A 26,254-nucleotide genomic window follows, 5' to 3' on the forward strand; every position below is an offset into this window, starting at 1 on the left:
TATGCTGTAAGGTACTTGTACCCATTCATATTCCTTTGCTGCTTGTGGAAGTGCCAATGCCTCTCTTTAGCCTGATGAATAATGCATTTACACAAGGGTACCCTGGAAGTTCCTTCAGCCTAGACCTGGGGTCCCCTCTTGTCAATAGCTGCAACTGGCTTGCACCAAACCAGTTGGATGCTAATGACATTATTGACCCCAGAAGTGATGACATTTGAGCACAAATTCAGGAAAATATGTATTCCATGACTTGTGTGTGTGATGGATGCTAAGTTGTAACCATATTGGTGTGTTGTGTTTAGGTTGCAGTGGCGACAGCTTTGGAAATTATTACACTGTGATTCAGGAAAAAAACCTTCATTGTGATGTGATCTGAATATTGCATTTTAATGCACTACATTCATAACTGTTTCTTAAGGTGACCATACACGTGGCGATCTGACGATGTTTCGTGCGACACATCGTCAGATCCGCCACACACCGTCAGGGCTAAAACAGCAGATAAGGAGGTAGAAACAATAGGATTTCTACCTCCTTCTGCCGATTCAGCCCTGACGGCAGATTTTGGTCAGGCGCCTTTTATGGCACCCGATGAAAATCTTTTAGCCTGGGCGATCGGCGATATCGGTCGACTCGCCGACATGCCATACACGCACCGAATATCGTACGAAACGAGGTTTCGTACGATAGTATCGGTGCGTGTATGGCCAGCTTTAGTCAGGGTTGAAATGGGCCTGTGGAACCCCAAAAAAAAACCTCCCCCAAAAAAAACCCTTCGGACCCCAGTCCTCACAAGCCCCACTGAGTGACCAAGGCCACCTCCCAACCAGGACCAGCAGCTGCAAATTTTAAGGAGGAGGGGAAAGTCCAGGGTACGGGGTACAGTGCATTGGGTGTGAGAGTAGGCAGGTGATCCATTAAAGGAGAAGGGAAGTTTTAATCACCCCTCCGTGATTGCAATCACTTACCTGATACCCTGGGCAAGTGCTCCTGTTAGCAGAAACTCCTGGCCCCAGGATGCCCCACTGATTGTAACTTTCCTTCTGCTTTATGGTTTATAACCCCAGACCCCCTAACCCGACCATGTCCCTGGTCAGTGCTGCCTGAACCATTGCTCATTGATTGGTTCTGGTGACACCCTCCTTCCCCCGTCTTACAGCCATAGGGGAGACTCTTACCTTAAGGATCCAGAGGAAACATTTACAGGAAATAGAGTTCTAAGAAGTAAATATGTATTTAAGACTCAAACTCCATATCAGCTGGGTTGGCAAGTGTTATTGTTTCCCGGCTGTGGATGAAATGTGCTTCGGCAAACAAACTGCCTTAAACAAATTTGATTCCTGATTAACACTTGCGGACAACTCACATGAACATTTATATTAAATATGACCTTGGTGCAATAGCGAAAGATTAAGAACAGAAATACAGCCATGCCAGCCTGGTTTGGAATACCTGATTTTAATTCTTTTGTGAAATTATCCTGATTGGTTGCTACGGGTTAGAACAAGAGCAGACCTTGTTACCTTTATGCCATTACCCCTAATCTTAATAAGCAACAGGCCAAATCTATACAACTCCTGTTCAAAGGCTTCTTTAATGGAGACATTGGTGCATTAAGAGCAAGACCCCATGGAACGAATTAATCGCCGGCGATAGATCGCTGCTATCGAGGGCGAGTACCTGCTCCGAAAAGGGTGTCCACTGGCAACTATAGTAGTTGCCAGTGGAAATTCCTTTGCATCGCTTCAGTTTCCGAAGCCACATGAAGTTTCCTCCTGCAGGCAACTTTGCGCGACTTGGGAAACCAAAGCGATGTAAAGGGCAGCGATCTATTCACTCCGTGGGGTCTTTCCCCACGCAGGGATGCTTAGGCTTTAGGTGGAGATTGCTACCCAATCGGGGGCCCTTTAGATGGTGTTGATGAACAAATTCCATTACCTACTGGCATCAGAGCTGTGCCGCAGAGCTGTCAAGGGGGTCTGTGACCCCACTGACAAAATCTGTTACATGTGACACCCCCCAAGTCCCCTGCACTTTAACTGGGGCAGAGGAACAAGTGGGGCAGAGAAACAGTGAGTTTTGTTATTCCCAGATTCCCACTGCAGCAGATAAACATGTTTTTCTTTCTTTGCAGCTTGAGAGCAAAAGGGCAGCTCAGAATGAGTGACACCTGACAGGGCTGCTGCTTGGACTTGAAGTAATAGGCATAAAAAGCTATACCTTAAGAGTAAATCTATATATTCTTTAGTCATTTATCTAACTATATCATTATAGGGTTAGTAATATGCTACACAATTCTAGAACTGCATACAATATCTATCTATCTATCTATCTATCTATCTATCTATCTATCTATCTATCTATCTATCTATCTATCTATCTAACCTTAGGCATAGATTACAATAAGGACAGAATACATATATTCCATTCCCCAGCTCCTATGAATTATGCTCCTATAGACTTGTTTCCAGCAATTCAGTATTGGTGGTATATTCTATATATTCCTATGACATAGGGGGTAGTTTGTTCTGCACACAGAGAGCTGTTTCTCTGTTTATTTGTTGCATTAGTTCTAGACATCTAAATTCTGTTACCCTAGACCAGAGATCCCCAACCTTTTAAACCCATGAGCCACATTCAAATGGAAAAAGTGTTGGAGAGCAACACAAGCATGGCAAAAGTGTGCAAATAAGAGCTATAATTGGCTATTTGGTAGCTCCTATGTGGACTGGCAGCTTACAGAAGGCTCTGTTGTGCTTTACACTGGTTTTTATGGAACCAAAACTTGCCTCCAAGCCAGAAATTCAAAAATGAAGACCTACTTTGAGGCCACTGGGAACAACATCCAAGGGGTTGGTGAGCAACATGTTACTCCTGAGCCACTGGTTGGGGATCATTGCCCTAGACCTTAATGCACTTTGTGGCTAAATGCAGGGCGTCCCCTTGGTTTGACCAGATGATCAACTGAATGATCAAAACAACATGAAGGGAAATAGACAGATACTGTGATCTACCAGGATTATGATATTATCAGTCCAGGTATCCCCTTTGTCTTGCAATACATGCCCAGATGGTTGGGCAGCATGAACCAAATCTGGGCATTTATGGCCAACTTAAGGCAGTGGTTCCTACATTGTGGGGCTGGGCCTGTGGGGGCTGGAGCCGTGGCAGTCAGGGGATCAACATGAAGGTTAGTTATGATGGGATTTGGGGTTAATTCTTAATTGCTCTTCTAGATACCTCTGACAGCCCAACTAGAGGTCAGATGAGCTTTGGAGTTGAATATTTATTTGCTCCTCTAGATATGGTTGGAACTACTAATGTATGTTTGATACACCAATGTTTTCTCTGGTCATGAAGATTGGTCCTCCAAGGGAGTTTGAACCTCTAGGGCCTTTAATACTTGCAGAGTATCTTTATGTGCGCCATAGAAGCTTCACTCAAAGGGGTGCATAGCTGGAGTTAGGGATAGAGGTTCCGTACAGGTGAGCTTAGCATGTCCGGAAACCTTGCGTGTGAATGTCTTTCCCCTAGCCACCTCCTTACCCAAGCCCCGAGCACTGGGGTTATCTTGGTGTATAGTATTGTAATTTTACTGCTTTGCAGATATGATTTATGGCCCCTCATTGTGTCTCGACTCATTTTCTCATGCTCTATCCCTTTGTCATACTATTCACATTGCTTTGGGTTTAGAGAGCTACATTAACTCCTTTATGCGTTCTCAGTATCAGCTTTCTTTTATATTTGGCCTTAATGGGTTTCTGTTTAACTCTCCCAGAGTACGGTAAGTGGCAAGTTATGTTATAGCTAATAATTGCGCTGCATTGTCGTGCCTTCAAGGTGCTTATTAAATGCTCAGTAAGAAATGCGATCCCAGCCTTAGGGAACAACAAAACCCTGGCTTTGTTTCCTACAATAAAGGCAAATATTAGGTGTTTCATGTCAATATATAAGCACAGGGCTTAGATTCAACGCAACAACAAGTATGACAACTTTGGCAGTGTGTTCTTGGTATTTCACGCTTGAGGTCATGAAGTATTGTAGGGAAGAAACCTGTTTATCGAGTATTCTGATCATTCTGATTTGAAGCGTTCGGTTGGATGATTGGATGGAATTTTCTAAAGGGAAACTCCATATTGAGGAAAATGTAATGCTAAGCAAATTCCAATCTACATTAAAGGCTATAATCACCTTGTGTCAGTATCTTTCCCACAAGTCTCTACTGACAAAATAAACAGCATATACCATTGCATAAATGTAGCAGTAGTCCACTGTCACCCAGATAAATCTCTAATTCCACAATGAGTTGCCTCTCAGTCTTCATGGTTTATTTTTATTGCTGTATGAAGTCAAGAGACCCCCTCACAGTAGTGATGTGTGGGTTGAGAAAAACTCGACCAGCGCCCGACCCTAACCCGCCCGCTCCGAACCCTACCGGACCCGGATTCTCCCCTCTATTTATGGACCCGTGCCTGCCCCGCCGATGACGTCACAAAAGGGGCAGGCACGCGCCTATAAATCCAGAAGCACAAGGCGGCAGTGTAAGGTTGTGGGCAGGTAGAGCAGGCAAAAGAGCTCAACCCACTAACAACCCTCAAATGATGTGCCGAGGTCGGCCCGACCCGTGGCTCCTGCGGGTATTGGCCCCGTCTGCACATCACTAACCCACAGCTACCAATCAGTGATTAGTATTTTTTTCCGCCACCTATAGGTAGAACAATGAAAGCAAACATTTGATAGGTTACTGCCAAGGATCAAATTTGCCCTCTGTTTGTAAATGAGCCCCATATGTATTAGAGTTTGTCTTTCAATATAATCTACTTTTACACAGAATCAGCATTGAAACAGTGAAACTGGATGGTAACAGACTGATTATCCCACAGGGTGCTGGTCTGGTTCTAAAGGTATGAGCACCCAAGACAATCATCTGGCCATGGACACCCAAGCCCCGTCTTATGAGCACTTAAGGTGGCCATACACGCTAAGACCCGCTCACTCGGCGAGGTTGGCAAGTGAGCGGATCTTCTCCCGATATCCCAACCTATGGGTGTGCGATATCGGGCTAATTCGCCAAACGATTGAATAGAATGATGGGTATAGGCGTCCGTTGGTTCTGGGACCACATCAACGAGCTGATGCGGTCCCCGATCCGACTAATTTTTAAACCTGCCCGATCGAGATCTGCCCAATTTCAGGCCAGATATCGGGCGGGCAGGCCCGTCATTAGTGCCCATACATGGGCCGATAAGCTGCCGGATATGTCTTAGGGACCCATATGGGCAGCTAGAATTGGCCTGTGTATGGCCACCTTTACTCACCTAAATAACAATTTAAAAGTCAGGGTCCTTTGTTCTCTTTTATCTCGGTCCCACAGTCTGATTTATTTACTTATGGAAAGCTAGGAAGGATAAGAGCATGAAATGCAGAAATAATGTGATCAGATTTTCTTTTAAACGAAGACGCTATTTGCCCAGGTGAAGTAGCCCATATCATCCAATCAGCAGGTAGCATTTACAGATCACCTGTTTAAAAGCAAACATCTTATTGGTTAGTATGGGTCACTGCACCTGGGCAAAAATGTAGTGCCATTTATTATAGTTGGGGCACAGATACCCACACATTAATATTCGGTTGGATATTTGCTGTACAGAAGCTAGATTGGTAGGTGAATGGTAGGAAGATACCATTTCATTTGGCTGGACTTGCTGTTTAGTAAATATTAGCTGGAGTTACATTATTCCTCCTTATAATGACTCGGATGTAACCTGATAATGTTCTATTCTTACAAGTGACCATCACAACCGTACAACAATATAAGTATATAGTATTAGTCATTATAACCTGATCTTTTTGCGTATTTCAGTGTATCTATCTTTGTTGTATTGCGATGCCATTTGGCACAGTCTTGATTTGTGGCTTTGTACAAAAGTGTGGGAGACTCCATAACGTTATGTTCTGAATGCTTGGATCTTGCACATTGTTCTGTGCTCGACTGCATTCCAGAGCCGGAGCATTCAGGTTAGTCTGATAGCCACGAACATCCGCTCATGTAGAGCTTTGTACATAGTATCACAAGGGAAATTGTTATCTGCCCTTTGCAACCACAACTGAATCTGGCACAGGGATTTTCCAATTGGCAGGTCCCGGGAATGTGGACTGGGTTTGCGCTGGGAATGATTACTCTGAATGATCAATTTTCTTTTTATCGGTGTGTCGGTTTGGGATTCTGCTCAATAACCCAGAACTTTGTGTAGGCGAATGCCTGTGTAAACTTCTCGGTCTTCTCAATTTGAGAGTTGCGCACAATATATTTCTTTTTGCTCAATATTGAATCTGCAAATTGTAGTTTGGACACTGGTCCACCGGGATCAGGGAAAATCCTAGTAGGCCCTGAGACCGTCCTCTCCTTGCTAACCCTGTAGACAAGAACTGGCTGCTCCTCAGTCACCGACTGGAAAAATCTGTGCACTTGAACCTACTAATATGCAGGTGTCACTGAGTAGAGGCATGACAGTAAGAGCATCACATAGTCACTGTCCCTGGCATCACTAGCTGGGCCTGAATAACATCCTTCACGTTAGGTGACCATATGAGGTGCCCTTGTAAGAAGGTAAAATATATTTAATTATGATAATGTAAATAGTTTGCCAATGTTTAAGTTCAACCAGCAGGTGGCACCAACTGCAAAGGCTGGCCTCAGGGGGAATTCTCCTAGGAGCCTATATAAGGAAGGGCAGGAGCTAGACATTTCCCCTTTGGTCCAAGAACATCCAACAATTAGGAGTTAGGGTCATAAGGGCCAGACCAAGTGGGAGACTGTATCCTTCAGGGCTAGTAAGTGAGAAGTAGCTTGGTGTTAACTCACTCTAGGAGTTAGAGATAAGTAGATTAGCTAGCAAGGACAGTTTGTTGTCCCAACGAGGACTGAGCATTGTAGGGTAGCGTCCCAGGCGACTGTGAACCTGTTAGGGAATTAGAGCGTTTAAGTGTTGGTTAGAGGAAAGAAATAGGGGGAAAGTTTATTAAGGAAAGAAGGTGCCCTCAAAAGCTAATGCCACTCTGCCTGTGCATTTCGACACGGTGGCTTTATGAGAGGAACACTGTGTGTGTGAGAGGACTGGAGAGAATCTTTTAAAGTAGTGTTTTATATGTAACTATTCTACTTTGAGTCCGGCAACCTGTGCCCTGGTTTGTAACCTGCTTCTCTGCAAGGAACTGTAAGAGTCTACCCTGGTTCATTCATTGCTGTGTAAATGTCTGCTTCTTGCAGCAAAGGCCATTTCTATCCTTTTCACTGTAATGGGTGCCTGCCAGTTACACCCTTAAGGTCAAGTTCTTTGTTGCCTCCCAAGTGCCCCAGTCTGACGCTGCAGGTTATTGTTGTTTATTAAAGGGGAGGTTCAGTTTAATATAGTGTAGACAGCAGAATTCTAAGACAGATTGCAACAAGTCTTCAAGCTCTCTTGATTTTGCCAAACTATCTCTTACTTATACTGTATACCATTCTTTATGGGAATTCTTTTAATATTTAATATTGATGGTCTCCTTTACGGTTGGGTTGGGAAAATCAAAAAAGTATGGTATGATGATCACTCAAAACTGTAACCTAAATTAACCCATGAAATAGCGGTAGAGTGGTTCATTAAACAATAACTGGGTTGCCTGATCATGTTGTCCCCAAGTTAGCAACTTAAGGAGACTTGGGTCCTTACGAGGAATGATCAAGAAAGGACATTTTCTAAAGTCTTCTACTGAGCTTTGCTCCAGATTTCTGAGCTTTGGGAACTCTGGGAATCTTAGTGTCTGCCATGCGAGTTCCAGACCTGCCTTTATGATGCATTACAATGCATTTCTTTATGAATTGTGCTCATCTTGCTCATTTCCGTGAAGATATTGACTTGGTTTGCAGTTTTAGCCTTGCCTGAGCCGCCACTGTCCCAGGTTATCAGTCCATAGGTTTCCTGGATTTTAACTTAAGGGCCAAGGGACATGAAATGACATTATGGGAGTCCAGTTTAACCTTTAGGCTAATGCCAGACGTGGCGCTTTTACGCTGCGTATTTTCTAATTCTCTCGGCGGCTGAGAAACGCACAATATCATCATCCATAGAAATAACTTAAACAGTCTCAATGGAAACACACTATGCTTAAATACGCTAGAAAACACGTTACCACGGACTTTTCATACGTTGCCGAAATAGGCCGTTATTTGCACAGCAACCTATTCCTATCTATACACTAAAACAGCTGCCAGACCTTGCCGAAATACACAGCGATTTTACTATTTTGCACTATTAGCACCATGGGAAACGGGATTTGCTGCGTCACCAGTACTAGGCTCAAAAACGCCATAGTCAGCGGCTGTGTGGTTTGTGCGGTGTTTTTAGGCGGAGAAAATACGCAGCGTAAAAACGCCACGTCTGGCAATAGCCTTAGTGAGTCGACATCCAAATGAAAACATCTGTTTTTTGACAGTTTTGCTAAATTCTACATTGATGCGAAGAAACTAACATCGTTTTCTTGGCTTCTCCCAACTGACAAGATAGTAATGTAACTTGTTAAGTGCGTGTGATTCCAACTCTGAAGACAATCAACAGAGGAGCTTGGTCTTTCCACAAGCCATTTACTGGATGTTACAAACACCTTCTAAATATGTTTGATCAAGTGGCTTCTTAATCACAAGGGATTTTAACTGGTCTTAAGGATTGAACGTTTTACAGTCCCTGCCATGTTATCGCTGCATTCTACTGGGCTATTTTTTTCCACGGGATGAGATAAATTGGAAATATTGTATGGTTATCTAAAGAATGCAAATGAAGGTAAAGAACAAACTGATAAGTTCTTGGATATCGGCAGAGCATGCTTGCGGGAAGTATAAACGACAGTATAAAACTACTCGAGTGTGATACATTAACCACTATTTGCTTCAGAACTAGTAATGTATATTTAGTTTTACATTATCACATCTTGCGTATCTGTGATGCAAATGGTTTTAGATTTTTTCTTGCCTGAAATAGGTATTTAATAGACTCATGGAACTGAAGTTCTCAAAAGGCCTATCGGGACTTATCGTAATGACTGATGACTTATACGTCCTTGCAGTCAGGGTTGAATATACATTAGATGTGCCCTTTGCTGCAGGGCTATAGTGTAGTGTAGTGTATAGTCACGTTTTTGAATAACACTCTTGTGTAGGTTCAGCTACTGGCACAGCTTAGTTCCTAGGGCAGGTGTCTGTAATTTATTATACTGATGTACAGGTAACGCCAAAAAGAAGATATACGAAGTATACTGATGCAAGTACTTTGTAGATTCTTTAAGCAATTGATGTTTAGGGTTGGCCAGGCCCAGCTGCTTGATAATTTGATTGCTATGGTTAGAGCAGGGATCCCCAACCTTTTTTTTACTCATGAGCCACATACAGATGTAAAAAGTGTTTTTGAGCCACACATGCATGAAAAAAGTTACTTGAAGATGAGAAATATCAGCTGTCATTGGCTGTTTGGTAGCCCCATGTGGACTGCTGGCCTGCAGGAGGCTCTGCTTAGGCTGAGGTCAGACAAGGCGAAGCGGAAAAACGCATGCCGAAAATTCCACCCTACCCTACTTGTGCCTGCACCCGAATGAATGAGATACGCTTGGGTGCAGGCACATGTAGCCGAAATACGCATAAAAACGCGAGAGTTTGAAAGTCTCGTGTTTTTATGCGTATTTCGGCTACATGTGCCTGCACTCGAGCACATTCTGTTCATTTGGGTGCAGGCACAAGTAGGAGGCGTATGGCGGTATTTCCGGCAAGCGATTTTCCGTTTGCCGAAAATATCCGCCCTACGCCTCGTCTGGCATTAGCCTTAAGGTCCCCATACACGGGCCGATAGTAGCTGCCGATATCGGTCCCTTGGACTGATTCGGCAGCTAATCGGCCCGTGTATGGGCAGAACCGAGCAGCCTGGCCGACCGATATCTGGCCTGAAATTGGCCAGATATCGATTGGCCAGGTTAGAAAATCCAGTCGGATCGGGGACCGCATCAACGAGCCGATGCGGTCCCCGATCCGACTGGATTTTCTAACCTGGCCGACTGCCCCATGGCCGCAAATGTAATTCGATCGTTTGGCCCCAGGGCCAAATGATCGGATTCATTTTTTTTTAGCTACCCGATATCGCCCACCCGTAGGTGGGGATATCGGGTGAAGATCCGCTCGCTTGGTGACATCGTCAAGCGAGCGGATCTTATAGTGTATGGGGACCTTTAGAGTAAAACTGTGTCTGTGCTTCCATAATTAGCCTCTAAGCCAGAGATTTAACAATGGGCACCTATATCACTTTGAGAACTCAGGGGGTGGTGAGCAAACCACTGGTTGGGAATCACTAGGTTAGAGGAATACACCTTGCCTGAGAATCTCTACATTTGCTGGTTCTTCACTGGAAACAGAAGATAAGGAGATATTTGCATGGAAGTCCAAGGGACAGGCAGCAGCTGTGGGGACATCTGTGATCTCTTTAACACACATAATTTCAAATGAATTCAGTATGCAAAGCAGCCAGTCAGTGCTGAGTAGCCTGAGCAAGCAGTGCCAGACTCTATGGTGTGAGTAGCCTGTCTGGAACTAGCAAATGCCAAGTCTTCATGGTTGAGTAAAAAGGTTAACCCAGGCTTTATAAAAGCATAATACAAGTGAAAAGGCTACTTTTTTTGCAAAATTCTTTTTAATATGTAAGCAAACAAATACTTTCCTTAGCACTTTCTGGCATGTTTTTTTCTGGAGGAAATGAATTTGTAAAAGAAAACCAATAAGCATTGCCTACAGGTAGTATTTGAGTCCTTTCCTCATTCTTCCTTTCTCTTAGTTCTCTTCAGTTTTCTGCTAACCAGACAGCATTTTGGCCAAATCAAAAAGTTATTATTGAAGGTTGAATTGATTGCAACCTGGAAATATAGATCCCTAGTTAAACTTAACTTCTGGTTGGTGATACATAGTGAGATCTGTTTATAGGATGAGTTTGCCAGACGAGCAGATGACCCAGGGTCCAAGGATTGGATCATAGAGAGTGCCTACGGTGACATGGCTATCAGGATTTACAAACCTGCCCAATAAATATCTGATAGATTGGCAGACTGATCTCAGTTGGACTGATCCTCCTGAGGGTTGAAGGGTTTGAGTAGGAGGCTTTTATGCCTGTGGTCAGCCTAAGCTATATTTAGCAGGAATCTGACTGCACGGACTGATAAAAGCTGCCAGTTGGACCCTCCAGATGACGTCAGCAGCTTATTGGCCCATGTAAGGGGCACTCAGGAGAGTCTTCCTTCTATTGGCAGATTTGTAAATTCTGCCAAAAAAGGGAAGGGCTTTGTTGTTGTGTTGATGCATTCCTCAACCGACAGGTCACCATAAGTCTAAATAATTATTCGGTGATGAAATCCCATGCCAAAAATAAGATCAGACCAATTTGGTTCTGTGCATTGGGCAGGGCTGCCATCTGTATTCATAGAACCCATTACTACTACTTTGCAGGGCCCTAGCCCCAAGGTACCCCAGTTACTTAGCTGCCTTGGTGGTGGGCGCTGCCAGCAAGTAAAATTGAGTCCCAGTGCCTCTTGCATGTACAGTGAAACCACTGACCCACCCTGGCCAATTCTCAATTACACCAAAACGTGATTCTGATCCATCAAAACCACACCCATTACCCACTCTTTTTGTGACCCACGATTTACACCATCTCAGGCCCCTCCCTCTGCCACGAGGTCCCTGGTGGCAGCACTGTCAATGGGTAGCTAAATCAAGCAAAGGATCCACTTGTTTGGTGATGTCGACAAACTAGCGGTCCTTTAAATGTGTGGCCAGCTTAATTTTGCCCCCACTTATTCTTTGTAAACCCCCCAATCCCTTTATTGATGCTCATTTTAAATTGTTTAACCATAATGCACCATACAACACCAGACTCTTTTTGCACTAAACTTTGCATTTCTGTAGCCATGTCCATTAAACAAGCAGCGCGTGTGAAAGTTATTGTGTATTATTGAACTTCAAACCTTCCTAGAAATCATATTCACATTTTAGCATTTCTGTTGGCCCCGTTGGCCATATGACTTTATTTCTGAGGTGTATAAATGTGATAGAAATGAGATGCTCTGCCAGGAAGATGTTGTCATAAGTTGTAGTCATACACAGATGCAGCTCCGTCACTCCCTTTAGCCCATAATGTGGTGTTAACACTTGTAAGTCTCAAGCCAAGACAAAGAGATACACCCATGTGCGTCTGTGGACAATCTACACTGTTGATGTAGAGTAACAGGCATGTAAGTGACATTAGGAAATGTTAGACATCACATTGTGTTCCTTGGAAGACTCCCTCTTACCGGTGTCCTAGTGAGTCAAAGCCATTTTAACATGTGGAGCAATAACTCAACACTTAAACACTTGTCTCTCCCTCTCTATACTCTCTGTCTCCTTCCTCCTGTCCCTGGAATAGCTGGGGGTGGCTTTTTTTTTGCCACGGGGACAACCGGCGAAAGCTTTCAGAGACGGGGACACTTTCTTAGGGCAAATTTCCATGGGGACAGGGAATTTGAAATGTGGTCAGTCCCCTTGAAATGTTACCTTAAGCGAAAGGTACTGTGAAGCCTTTGATTGGCAAGCAGGCCAGCAGTCTGTGGAGAGGAGCGGTCCCCAATTGTATTTACTTTATATTAATTTCACTTTTAACTACATAACTTTATGTAACATAAAGTCTAATAAATGAAAATAAAAATGCCAACCAGTTGCAGACTGTCCTTCATATGTCTTCATTATCTGCAAAGTTCAATTGATGGTGAAGTTTCCTTTGATAAACCGAAATCGTAAAATAGGCAACATATGTGGAATAATTTACCTTAACACACCCCTCTGCAAATTTATAGAAAATACTAATAAAGGATTTTTTTTCTTGCAGTCTATTTAGTATTTTGGAGAATTCCTTTTATTATAATAGGCCACCATTAATCAGAACTGCTGTGTTTTTTATTGTCTTGGAGATAAAGTACCATAATGCATTAATGAGTCTTTTTGGGGTTCCACGTTAGATAATGCACAGGGAGCAGCTTTGGATGAAGTCTCTGGAAAACTGACCTGTCGTGTATCTTGCACTACTGTTTTGGGTACGACCCAAAGGCGAATACCTTGCTAGTTCATCCGGATAGAACTAGAAGGGTTTGTGATTTTAACACCAGGTTGCTTAAGGGGACAGGGAAAATCCAGATACTAGTTCTTCTAGCAGAAACTGTTTTCTTTTCATCACTCTTGCTTCATAACATGTTTGCACACAGTTCTCCTGCGTCTTATTTGTCAGATACAATCATACATGACAGGAACAGTTCGGCTATTAGATGTGCTAATGAGTTCACTAGCAAATCTATTCATTACCTGCTCATCACATTTCTATTCAGTGACGCAGGGCGGTTGGCACAGGTTGTTGGAGTGAGATTGAGGTGCCGTTGGGGTGCATGTTGCACAAGATTGATGTCATGTTGGCATTGGTAGGAACTATAGGAAATATTACTAAACATGTGAGCTGGTTTACTGATACATGTACAGTATGTCTACCCTCGCTAATTATTGGCTTTTTATTTAGTATGGTATGGATGCATCATACAAAAGTCTGTTGGGTTCCTATGTAAGCTGGGCGTTCATTAGAGATTAATACATATCCACATGAGCTATAGCAGGGTGATAGTTACTGGTCTTTTTTAAGGTAGAGGTTGACCACACTGTGGACCTATGGGCCTTCATATTTTTTGCATTTTACAGAATTCAATAAAAGATTGTATGTTATAATGCATCAGGACATCATGCTTTGATTCTGGCTTCTGGTTGGATGACTTTGTGCCAATGGATTTGGCATTCACAAAATATTTGTATTTTATATTTATTAACTAGTAAAACCCCTCGTGGCTTAAGGCTTAGTCTCTTAAAGCAATGACAGATGGATATATACCCTAATGTATCTTGAACATATTTTCTTTAATGGATAAAACCAGAACATTGGTGGAAGAGGTTATCGTAGATCATCAATAGTAGGCTTTGCTGTACATAGCATTATAAATTGTCACAATTCTGCACCCATTGTTGTGCCTAGTTACTGTAAATAAGCTCTTGACTCTTTTTTACAGCAGGTTTTGTCACCCTGGAAATGAATGTCAAATCTTTCCAGCTGATTGAATGGCCTGGCAAACGTTAACTGTACTTAGTGTATTGCTGACTGTCCTTTGTCTTGTTTCCTAGTGGCCTAGTCTTCTAACTAAATGGCTTATTGCAAAAGCACATTCATGCTCTTACATATATGCAAGAAAACAATTCAATATTGTAATAAAAAAGCAAAACAGGAAAAAATATATTCTTTGCTCCTCAGTATGTCTCCCTTTGTGAGCTTCCAGTGGATAAATAATGATAAAGTCCCCTATCATTCTGGAAATGCTTGATGGTGTTGCAGCATGTGATGCTTATTAAATAGGATTAAGTGCCCCTTATGTTCACAGAAGAAAATGAGATGACACTTCAACACCAGCCCCTGCACTCAACTCCCTTGTCCAAGTTATTCTTCATACTATTTCAATATGCCCATAGTGTTGCCTAATGCTGAACAAACCTTCATGATATAGTTGGGCACAAATATGTAAGATTAGGGACCAACAAGACCACTTGAGGAGTCATACATGCTTAGCAACTAGGGACATTTTTGTTTCCAATGGCTACCCCATAGCAAGAACCCTGTTGCAGGAAAGTTGGCGCAACACTGTACTTCTGTTGTATTTCCATAAAGGGGCCTGCGTGAGAACATGTTCTTCTGCATCATCCCAAGCCCGTGCATGTCTTGTATGTTCGACATATCTTCTGGTCCACTGATGACACATGGGTCACGTGACATCCCCGTACATCATTGTTGACCCTCTTACCCTCACATCACGGCTGCTACAATAGGACCCCTATCCCAGCAGCCCCCTGATATGTGAGTCTGAGAGATGTGACCTGTAATGTTTAGTCAGTGGGAGAAGCAAATGACACATGGTGGTGAATAGCTTCTAAACTCTAAACAAAAGACTATAGTGTTTCGAGGTCTCCTTTTTTTAAAGGGGCACTATGCCTTCTTGTTGACCATGAGGGCAATGAAATATGAATAATACTTTTAGCACAGGTATAGTAGATTATTTATATCTTAGTTGGGATCAATTACAATGTACTGTTTTATTATTACAGAGAAAAGGGAATCATTTAACCATTAAATAAACCCAATAGGACTGTTCTGTCCCCAATAAGGATTAATTATATCTTAGTTGGGATCAATTACAATGTACTGTTTAATTATTACAGAGAAAAAGGAAATGAGTTTTAAAATTCTGAATTATTTGATTAAAATGGAGTCTATGGGAGATGGGCTATCCATAATTCGGAGCTTTCTGCATAACTGGTTTCTGGATAAGGGATCCCATACCTGTATTATTATTTTATATCTTGAGCTAAACAGGGCAAACATGTTAATTGAAGCTCCTCCATGTTTGGTTCTTGGGAGGTAGATATTTAGATTCCCATTGCACAGATAATCACCCTGCATAATTGACTTCTGCTAACAAAACGATCACAGAGGGTGAAAGGAGTTGGGTTGTTTACGAGTAATTTATGTACCTTGCAAGAACCAAACATGGGGTAACTTCAGTGCCCCGTTTAACTCAAGAAAACGTACATTTTTTACAATTGAAACAAAAGCCAAAATGTACGTTTAGCACAAACCCTATTCATTGCACTGAAGTTGACGTTGGCGGCATGCTGTCCTCCTAACGCAAGCAGAGGATTATGGGAAAGAAAATCTTGCCTAATCAGCATGATGTGCAAAAAACACCAGGAAATGAATAGAAGATAGAGAACAAAGATATTTTTATCTGAAAATACTTCATAAAAAAAGAATGGAGTTCATAAAAACTCAATTAACATTCCGCTGAACAAAACAGACCAGGTGGGGCTTTGTTTGAACCACAGATAAAAGATGGCGGAACACAGCAGTGCTGATAAGGAACTCACGTCAAACTTCGCCTTTGCGGAAACATATTTACTTTTACAGGATAGAATTGTACAGATGTCTGCTCAGACTGATTGATTTCATTTTTGGTTTTACTGGTCCTTAATGTGTTAAAGATGATTAAACATATCAGTGCACGGTTTATTGTTTACATTTATATTTTCCAGTTCTTTAGTATATACCAATTTTTATCCAGAGCTGTGACCAATATCTGGAAACCCTTTGGTCAGAAAGATCGAAAATATTGTGATGATATTCATCTTCATTGCTCTGTAATAATAAGGCAGTACCTTGTACTTGATGTACTATACCCCCAAATAAGCTTCATCTCTAATGAGAAAATGTCAAAATATAATCAATTTTGGAATCTTTTTGAAATAATCAAGTTAATTTCGGCAATCATGCAGCTTTGTGTCACAGATGGTTATTTTAAATGACAGTTTGCTCTAGTACATGCTCTAGTACATGCTCTAGTACATGCTCTGGTCCCAACTTTTTTTACTTATGAGCCACATGCAGATGTAAAACGTGTTGGTGAGCCACACAAGCATTAAAACGTTCCTTGGGGATGCCAAATAAGGGCTGTGATTGGCTGTTTGGTGGCCCCATGTGGATTGCTGGCCTGCAGGTGGTTCTGCTTGGGGTAAAATGGTGTCTTTGTGCCTTGTCTCCAAGCCAGAAATGTAAAATTGGCCACCTACTTTGAGGCCACTGGGAGCAACACGAGCCACTGGTTGGGGATCACTGGTTTAGGGAGTTCACACCAGTGTATCTGGTCTAACTGTCAATCAATAATCTGACTCAGATTCAGACTCCTGCACAGATACTGAAGGGTAACTTCAGTATGTCAGAAACAGACTTTTTTTATTATTATATTTAGAAAGTTTCTATGAGATGAAGCTCATATTAACATTTTTATTATCCTGACAGTTGTGTTTTTCCATTCTTAAATATTCATAGTAGGTGTTCTAAGTTACATAGAGACCCATTATGTGTAAAACCCCTGGTCCCAATAATTACAGATAATTGATCCCACACCTGTACTTCCTTGTCTTTTAGCTGATTTGTTCAAAATATATTATTATGTAGTAATTATTCATTATTTTCTCTCCCCAGATTCCTTATCGTGTTGATATGCCTGATCTTCAGTGTACTTTCTACAATACAACAGTATAACAATTTGGCAACAGAAACTTTATTCTGGATGGTGCGTATATCTGAACTAATGTAATTCAGCCTCGTAAGAACATCATTTCACAAACTGTATCTAGTTACAGTGATGGGATTTATCTGTTTCTATAGATAAAGGATTTTCCTGTAATTACCAAACCTTAAGTCTACAGAAAACGTTAAAGCTCAAGACTTAAAAACCTGACTTAAAAAGTTATGGATAAGAGATACAATATCCATTTGCTGAACCTTTATTCTCCATAGCTAAAGGTGACCATACATGGGCAGATTTCAGCTGCCAATTCGGGTCCTTCAGACTAATTGGGCAGCTCACTGTGCCATGTTTGGGGACCTCTTTCAGGCCTATCTGACCAATATCTGGCCTAAAATAGGGCAGATGTCGATCAGGCAGGTTTGATTGTCACATGGGATTGTGGATTGCTTTGGCTTGATGTGGTCCTCTCTCTGACGGGTCCTATTCCCATTGTTGCATTTCGATCAACCTAAGGTGGACATATCGATGGAAAGATCTGGCAAAAATAAGTTGTTGCTTCAGGAGTTGGGATAGCACCAGGTCCTTGATGTTTCATTGGCACCTTTTCCCAGCAAAAAAACCTTGTGCTATAGATAAAATAAAATTAAACGTGAAAACAAGGTTTGCTATCCATCTTCTAGCCCATAGTAACCAATAAGCATTTCATAGTCAGTCTGTTTGAAAAAAGCCTTTACTTGGTTGTTATGTGTTACTAGATGTGGGCAAACTTTGTTTCTTTTCCAAAACATTTTAAAGAACAAGGAAAAGTACCCAGATCAGTAAAGGTGGATGGGCCTGCCTGACCGATAATCTGGCTAAAAATGAGCCAGATGTCAATTAGGTTTAAAAATCCTGTTGTAGTGAGTAGTGTATTGGCTTATTGATGCAGTCCTCGCCCCAATAGCCTACCAGCATGAGATCATTTGGCCAAGGGCCATATCATTGGATCAATCCAAGGTGGTCATACACTATCAGGGAAAGATCTGCTGGTGACCTTGCCAAATGAGCAGGTCTTTCAGTGTATGGGCAGCTTAAGTGCTCATAGTTTGGCCTCATTGTGGTCTCCTATAGGGCTCTTTTGTTTTTCATGTTTTTCAAGATCATAGAGAACAGACCTGTACAAATTGTCCGCATTCATTAAACATGAGGACCACTGTCCTGGCCTTGTAGTTGGTTCCTGCTGGAGCAAGACCATTTTAGACATGTGCAGTATGGCTTATTGTAATGACCATGTCACAGTGTAAGGGGAAAAGCAGCAAGCGACTTAAGACTAGTATCATGTCACCAAGGTAACCTGAACATAATATTTCTATAGGGGCAACAAATGATATGGCTGGGCTTTATTAGGGTCAGTGGTAAAGCACATGTCTATCATGTCTCCCATGAGTATTACATGATCCCCGTAGCATTTTTAATGGGAAGCTGACAAGGGGCTAAATGGGGAAAAATAAAAACTGATGATGTCTGAATCCACTGAAATTTCATTTGAGGACCTTCTGTCCCTTGTAGGAAATAGTTCTTGTGGTTTTCTTTGGAGCAGAGTACGTGGTTCGGTTATGGTCGGCCGGCTGTAGAAGCAAATACGTGGGGATATGGGGCAGACTTCGATTCGCCAGGAAGCCTATTTCTGTAATAGGTAAGAATGGGATGGGTCTTGCATTGTGGTTCCTGGTGTGTACTGGCTATTGGGGTGACAGCAATGTGGGTACCAAAATAGTTTTCCAACTGTACATTGTTATCTTGTATTTAATGGGATTTTGTTTTCTTTTTCCTTACAGATCTAATTGTAGTTGTGGCCTCAATTATAGTGCTTTGTGTTGGCTCCAATGGCCAGGTCTTTGCAACGTCAGCAATCAGGTAACTGCTTCGGCGTGTGTTTGTGTATATAGGCACACAGGGATCCAGGCAATAAGTTAGGGTCTGTTTATTGCTTGCGTGGGCAAATGATAAATAATGATAAAAAGTGCCAGGGGGCTTCTGTTACTGAGATCTCATTGCATAATCCCTGCTATTATTATAATTCTGTTTCATGCTTCATACAATCCTAAATGGTATTGTAATGGATTTCCTCGAAGACAACGTTCACTATTTCACTTAAAGAAAAAATATATCCCCCTTATTTGAAATGTTCTCATTCGGTTGGGGCTATGTAGAAAAGGTGCTATCTAAACTTCTCAAAAATGAATACAATTGTATCTATTGATATATTTACACAGACTTACCTGATTTCTTAAATTGAATGGAAACCATGATAGTTAGCCTCTATGTTTCCTGGCAGCAGTTCTCCACCCACTTTAGGCTCACAGTGTCATGAAATCCCCTTCCTTACCTTGTTCCATTGGGAAGTGATGAATTCTGGTTCTTGGATTTTCTGTGCTCTCTGGATAATCTTTTTGCCACCCACTATGGAAAGCAGAGCGACTAAGGATGAAGGAATCAGTCCTGTTTCACTTTGCCAAAAAATTCACAAAACTGCAAAAAGTTAAAAATACATTAAAGTCACACAACAATTTTTTTTCACTCATTGTGCATTTTTCCGATGTGAAACCTGGGGGTGGGGATGAGGAGACCATGCAAGCCAAAAAAGCTGGATTGGGCCCAGTTTGATCTCCCACAAGCTGGGCCAAATCAGGCTGATCCAATATACCAACCACCAGCTCATAATTGGGGCCTACAGAGACTGCATTAATATCCTGATGCTTTCCTTGCCCAATTGGTTTTTGAAACCTGGCCAGTTGATACCTAGCTGATTTTCAGCCAGATATGAATCGGTTAAGCCCCATACACTGGCAGATAAGCTGCCAATCCAAAGGGGCCAAATCTTAAATTTGCCCATGTATGCCCACCTATAGACTATCTTGATATCTTTTTAACCAGTGCCACCCGCTTTTCAGTTGCGGCAGCTGGCTTTAGTCCGCTAAAAATTAATTTTGTGGGAAAAGGAACATCTTGTGATATTGCTTAGCGATCAAAGAAATGGCCTGCTCACAAACTTCATTTTCTACTCCGAGCATTATTACAAGAGGTTCCTTTTCTTACAAACTTCATTTTCAGTTGACTGTAGCTGACATAAACAGCACGTGGCTTTGTTGTTTCAAATTCTTTATATAAGCAGCTAAAAAGTGCTAACATCTTGAAAAGTAGAAAAAAATAATGTAAATTGGCAACGTTCTTAGAAGTACGCTGAGCATTTTTAAACCATTCCTCTCCTCCAGATAAACTCCTATTTACTTACATGTGTCTTGGCCTAAGGGACAGCCATGGGGATAGGATCAAAGAACAGAATAGAATGTTCTGAATAGAATTCCATCATAAAATGGGGCCAGCGCTTTATGTTTGTTCACTTTTTAATTTTTGTTCTCTAGGGGAATCCGGTTCCTGCAGATTTTACGAATGTTGCATGTGGATCGTCAGGGTGGCACGTGGAGATTGCTGGGATCCGTGGTTTTTATTCACAGACAAGTATGTGACGAAACGTATATTTTCTAATCCACGTTCCGCAAACCCCATATATAAACAGGGCCACGAGCAGGGGGTACAGGGGGTAATCCAGTCAGGGACCCTGTTGCAGAGGGGGGTTCCAAAATATACAGTAAAAGATGCAATTTGCAGACCACATCACAGGCCATGCAATACCTTAGAATGTGGGGCTTAGTGTCTGTATTGCGGTTGATGTGACCCTTCTCAAAGCCAAGTAGAACAGTTTGTCCAGATACAAACCTCAAATTCAGTAGTTCGTAGCAATGCTTTTTCAAAATTCTTTTTAGCCGTTTCAGATAAACTTTGACTTTTTCCATCATTTAGAGAAAGGCAGGTTATGAACACTTCCAGGAAAACCAGTTGAAGATTTTGATACAAATGCTCCACATTGCTACCCCAGATATTGATAGAATGTTCCTTACTCATCACATTCTGTTCTGGACTTGGAACAAACAGTTTATTTTTTTCAATTCAACCAGGAGCAAAGTCACTATAAACTTTTTATCTGTATGTTTTAATGAGATGTATTGAGACGGGTGACTGCCCTGTACCCCACAGTGCTGTAGTTCTAAGGAGGAATGGGTGATGAGAGTGCAGGATGGTGACTTTAAAATGCTGATAGTAATACTTTATATTTGTCTTATTTCACCTATGGCCCTCCCACTAAAGCAGCGGTTCTCAACCTGTGGGTCGGGACCCCTTGGGGGTCAAACAACCCTTTCAAAGGGGTCACCTAAGACCAGCGGAAAACACATATTTCCGATGGTCTTAGAAATAATTTTATGGTTGGCGTCACCACAACATGAGGAACTGTATTAAAGGGTCGCGGCATTAGGTTGAGAACCACTGCACTAAAGGCTGTTGTTATGGTCCTGGGAGAGCTGAAGGCTCATAGGATGATTAGTTGTACTTTTTATACATAATGTCCCTACAAAGCCAGTTATACCCTTGGACCTGCCAGAACTGAAGTGTGTGTAATGTCTATGGAGCATTCAGCGCTCATATATACATATGTTTGGATCTTCTAGGCCCGCTGGAGGCCTGCAAGATGTAGATGTGGGCCTCTGAGGTATTTTACAGCCATCTGCCTCTCTATAGGCTCCAATTGGCTATTTACGACATCATCATTCCAGCCCTCTAACACATAGGGGCTGATTTACTAAGACACGAATTCGAATCCGAATTGGAAAAATTCCGATTGGAAAACGAACATTTTGCGTCTTTTTCGTATTTTTTGCGATTTTTTTCAGCGCCTTTACGACTTTTCGGAAATTGTTGCGACTTTTTCGTTACCAATACGATTTTCGCGAAAAAAACGCGAGTTTTTCATAGCCATTACGATTCGCTCGTATCTTGTCGCGACTTTTTCGTATTAGCGCTCGTAAGCGGCGGCCGAAACTTTCAGACTTAGCATGATTTTGGAAGCCTCCCATAGGACTCAATGGCACCCTGCAGCTCCAACCTGGCCCAAGGAAAGTCTCCCATAGGGCTCAATGGCACTCTGCAGCTCCAACCCGGCCCAAGGAAAGTCTCCCATAGGGCTCAATGGCACTCTGCAGCTCCAACCTGGCCCAAGGAAAGTCTCCCATAGGGCTCAATGGCACTCTGCAGCTCCAACCTGGCCCAAGGAAAGTCTCCCATAGGGCTCAATGGCACTCTGCAGCTCCAACCCGGCCCAAGGAAAGTCTCCCATAGGGCTCAATGGCACTCTGCAGCTCCAACCTGGCCCAAGGAAAGCCTCCCATAGGGCTCAATGGCACTCTGCAGCTCCAACCCGGCCCAAGGAAAGTCTCCCATAGGGCTCAATGGCACTCTGCAGCTCCAACCCGGCCCAAGGAAAGTCTCCCATAGGGCTCAATGGCACTCTGCAGCTCCAACCTGGCCCAAGGAAAGTCTCCCATAGGGCTCAATGGCACTCTGCAGCTCCAACCTGGCCCAAGGAAAGCCTCCCATAGGGCTCAATGGCACTCTGCAGCTCCAACCCGGCCCAAGGAAAGTCTCCCATAGGGCTCAATGGCACTCTGCAGCTCCAACCCGGCCCAAGGAAAGTCTCCCATAGGGCTCAATGGCACTCTGCAGCTCCAACCTGGCCCAAGGAAAGTCTCCCATAGGGCTCAATGGCACTCTGCAGCTCCAACCTGGCCCAAGGAAAGCCTCCCATAGGGCTCAATGGCACTCTGCAGCTCCAACCTGGCCCAAGGAAAGCCTCCCATAGGGCTCAATGGCACTCTGCAGCTCCAACCCGGCCCAAGGAATGCCTCCCATAGGGCTCAATGGCACTCTGCAGCTCCAACCCGGCCCAAGGAAAGTCTCCCATAGGGCTCAATGGCACTCTGCAGCTCCAACCCGGCCCAAGGAAAGCCTCCCATAGGGCTCAATGGCACTCTGCAGCTCCAACCCGGCCCAAGGAAAGTCTCCCATAGGGCTCAATGGCACTCTGCAGCTCCAACCCGGCCCAAGGAAAGTCTCCCATAGGGCTCAATGGCACTCTGCAGCTCCAACCTGGCCCAAGGAAAGTCTCCCATAGGGCTCAATGGCACTCTGCAGCTCCAACCTGGCCCAAGGAAAGCCTCCCATAGGGCTCAATGGCACTCTGCAGCTCCAACCCGGCCCAAGGAAAGTCTCCCATAGGGCTCAATGGCACTCTGCAGCTCCAACCCGGCCCAAGGAAAGTCTCCCATAGGGCTCAATGGCACTCTGCAGCTCCAACCTGGCCCAAGGAAAGCCTCCCATAGGGCTCAATGGCACTCTGCAGCTCCAACCTGGCCCAAGGAAAGCCTCCCATAGGGCTCAATGGCACTCTGCGGCTCCAACCCGGCCCAAGGAAAGTCTCCCATAGGGCTCAATGGCACTCTGCGGCTCCAACCCGGCCCAAGGAAAGTCTCCCATAGGGCTCAATGGCACTCTGCGGCTCCAACCCGGCCCAAGGAAAGTCTCCCATAGGGCTCAATGGCACTCTGCGGCTCCAACCCGGCCCAAGGAAAGTCTCCCATAGGACTCAATGGCACTCTGCAGCTCCAACCTGGCCCAAGGAAAGTCTCCCATAGGGCTCAATGGCACTCTGCAGCTCCAACCTGGCCCAAGGAAAGTCTCCCATAGGGCTCAATGGCACTCTGCAGCTCCAACCTGGCCCAAGGAAAGTCTCCCATAGGACTCAATGGCACTCTGCAGCTCCAACCTGGCCCAATGAAAGCCTCCCATAGGGCTCAATGGCACTCTGCAGCTCCAACCTGGCCCAAGGAAAGCCTCCCATAGGACTCAATGGCACTCTGCAGCTCCAACCTGGCCCAAGGAAAGTCTCCCATAGGGCTCAATGGCACTCTGCAGCTCCAACCTGGCCCAAGGAAAGTCTCCCATAGGGCTCAATGGCACTCTGCAGCTCCAACCCGGCCCAAGGAAAGTCTCCCATAGGGCTCAATGGCACTCTGCAGCTCCAACCCGGCCCAAGGAAAGTCTCCCATAGGGCTCAATGGCACTCTGCAGCTCCAACCCGGCCCAAGGAAAGCCTCCCATAGGGCTCAATGGCACTCTGCAGCTCCAACCTGGCCCAAGGAAAGTCTCCCATAGGGCTCAATGGCACTCTGCAGCTCCAACCTGGCCCAAGGAAAGCCTCCCATAGGGCTCAATGGCACTCTGCAGCTCCAACCCGGCCCAAGGAAAGTCTCCCATAGGGCTCAATGGCACTCTGCAGCTCCAACCTGGCCCAAGGAAAGCCTCCCATAGGGCTCAATGGCACTCTGCAGCTCCAACCTGGCCCAAGGAAAGCCTCCCATAGGGCTCAATGGCACTCTGCAGCTCCAACCCGGCCCAAGGAAAGTCTCCCATAGGGCTCAATGGCACTCTGCAGCTCCAACCCGGCCCAAGGAAAGCCTCCCATAGGGCTCAATGGCACTCTGCAGCTCCAACCCGGCCCAAGGAAAGTCTCCCATAGGGCTCAATGGCACTCTGCAGCTCCAACCCGGCCCAAGGAAAGTCTCCCATAGGGCTCAATGGCACTCTGCAGCTCCAACCCGGCCCAAGGAAAGTCTCCCATAGGGCTCAATGGCACTCTGCAGCTCCAACCCGGCCCAAGGAAAGTCTCCCATAGGACTCAATGGCACTCTGCAGCTCCAACCCGGCCCAAGGAAAGCCTCCCATAGGACTCAATGGCACTCTGCAGCTCCAACCCGGCCCAAGGAAAGCCTCCCATAGGGCTCAATGGCACTCTGCAGCTCCAACCTGGCCCAAGGAAAGCCTCCCATAGGACTCAATGGCACTCTGCAGCTCCAACCCGGCCCAAGGAAAGTCTCCCATAGGGCTCAATGGCACTCTGCAGCTCCAACCTGGCCCAAGGAAAGTCTCCCATAGGGCTCAATGGCACTCTGCAGCTCCAACCCGGCCCAAGGAAAGTCTCCCATAGGGCTCAATGGCACTCTGCAGCTCCAACCTGGCCCAAGGAAAGTCTCCCATAGGGCTCAATGGCACTCTGCAGCTCCAACCTGGCCCAAGGAAAGTCTCCCATAGGGCTCACTGGCACTCTGCAGCTCCAACCTGGCCCAAGGAAAGTCTCCCATAGGGCTCAATGGCACTCTGCAGCTCCAACCCGGCCCAAGGAAAGTCTCCCATAGGACTCAATGGCACTCTGCAGCTCCAACCTGGCCCAAGGAAAGCCTCCCATAGGGCTCAATGGCACTCTGCAGCTCCAACCCGGCCCAAGGAAAGTCTCCCATAGGGCTCAATGGCACTCTGCAGCTCCAACCCGGCCCAAGGAAAGTCTCCCATAGGGCTCACTGGCACTCTGCAGCTCCAACCTGGCCCAAGGAAAGTCTCCCATAGGGCTCAATGGCACTCTGCAGCTCCAACCCGGCCCAAGGAAAGTCTCCCATAGGGCTCAATGGCACTCTGCAGCTCCAACCCGGCCCAAGGAAAGTCTCCCACAGGGCTCAATGGCACTCTGCAGCTCCAACCTGGCCCAAGGAAAGTCTCCCATAGGGCTCAATGGCACTCTGCAGCTCCAACCCGGCCCAAGGAAAGTCTCCCATAGGGCTCAATGGCACTCTGCAGCTCCAACCTGGCCCAAGGAAAGTCTCCCATAGGGCTCAATGGCACCCTGCAGCTCCAACCTGGCCCAAGAAAAGTCACCATGCTGAAGCTTGAATGAATCCGAACACTACGAAAAAATCGCAACATTTTGTGCAACTTTCGGAATGGCTACGAAAAAGGCGCGATAATTTTCCGAAAAAATCGGCAAATACCGATCATTACGAAAAAAACGCAATCGGACGCATTCGGCCGGTTCGTGAGTAAGTAAATGGGCTCCATAGAGTGTCAGCTTTTTGTCCGAAAACATAGGAAATGGTGGGAGCGCTGCTCCCACATTTACTATATAAAATCTTGTAGATCCACAACACAACAGTATTTATCATTTATCTTTGTAAGTTAGAGGCCAGTTTCACTGAGGTTGTCATGATGCCTCTACTGACTCCAATGCACTTATAACTGGTTCACAGAAAGAAAAACTCAGAGGCTGCCTCTGGTACAT

At 44.5% G+C, this 26,254-nt stretch overlaps 1 protein-coding gene across 1 annotated transcript in view; it reads left to right on the forward strand.

Moving 5' to 3' along the window:
- Positions 1 to 26,254, forward strand: part of kcnq1 (potassium channel, voltage gated KQT-like subfamily Q, member 1) — an 89,032-nt gene that overhangs the window by 45,058 nt on the left and 17,720 nt on the right. The window contains exons 3-6 of the mRNA XM_002936499.4: positions 17,166 to 17,256; positions 18,763 to 18,889; positions 19,032 to 19,110; positions 20,619 to 20,715. Of these exons, the coding sequence (XP_002936545.2) occupies positions 17,166 to 17,256; positions 18,763 to 18,889; positions 19,032 to 19,110; positions 20,619 to 20,715 (394 nt within the window). The remainder of the gene's footprint in view (positions 1 to 17,165; positions 17,257 to 18,762; positions 18,890 to 19,031; positions 19,111 to 20,618; positions 20,716 to 26,254) is intronic.

The sequence above is a fragment of the Xenopus tropicalis genome, chromosome 4 (genome assembly GCF_000004195.4).
Source record: "Xenopus tropicalis strain Nigerian chromosome 4, UCB_Xtro_10.0, whole genome shotgun sequence".
Lineage (NCBI taxonomy): Eukaryota > Metazoa > Chordata > Amphibia > Anura > Pipidae > Xenopus > Xenopus tropicalis.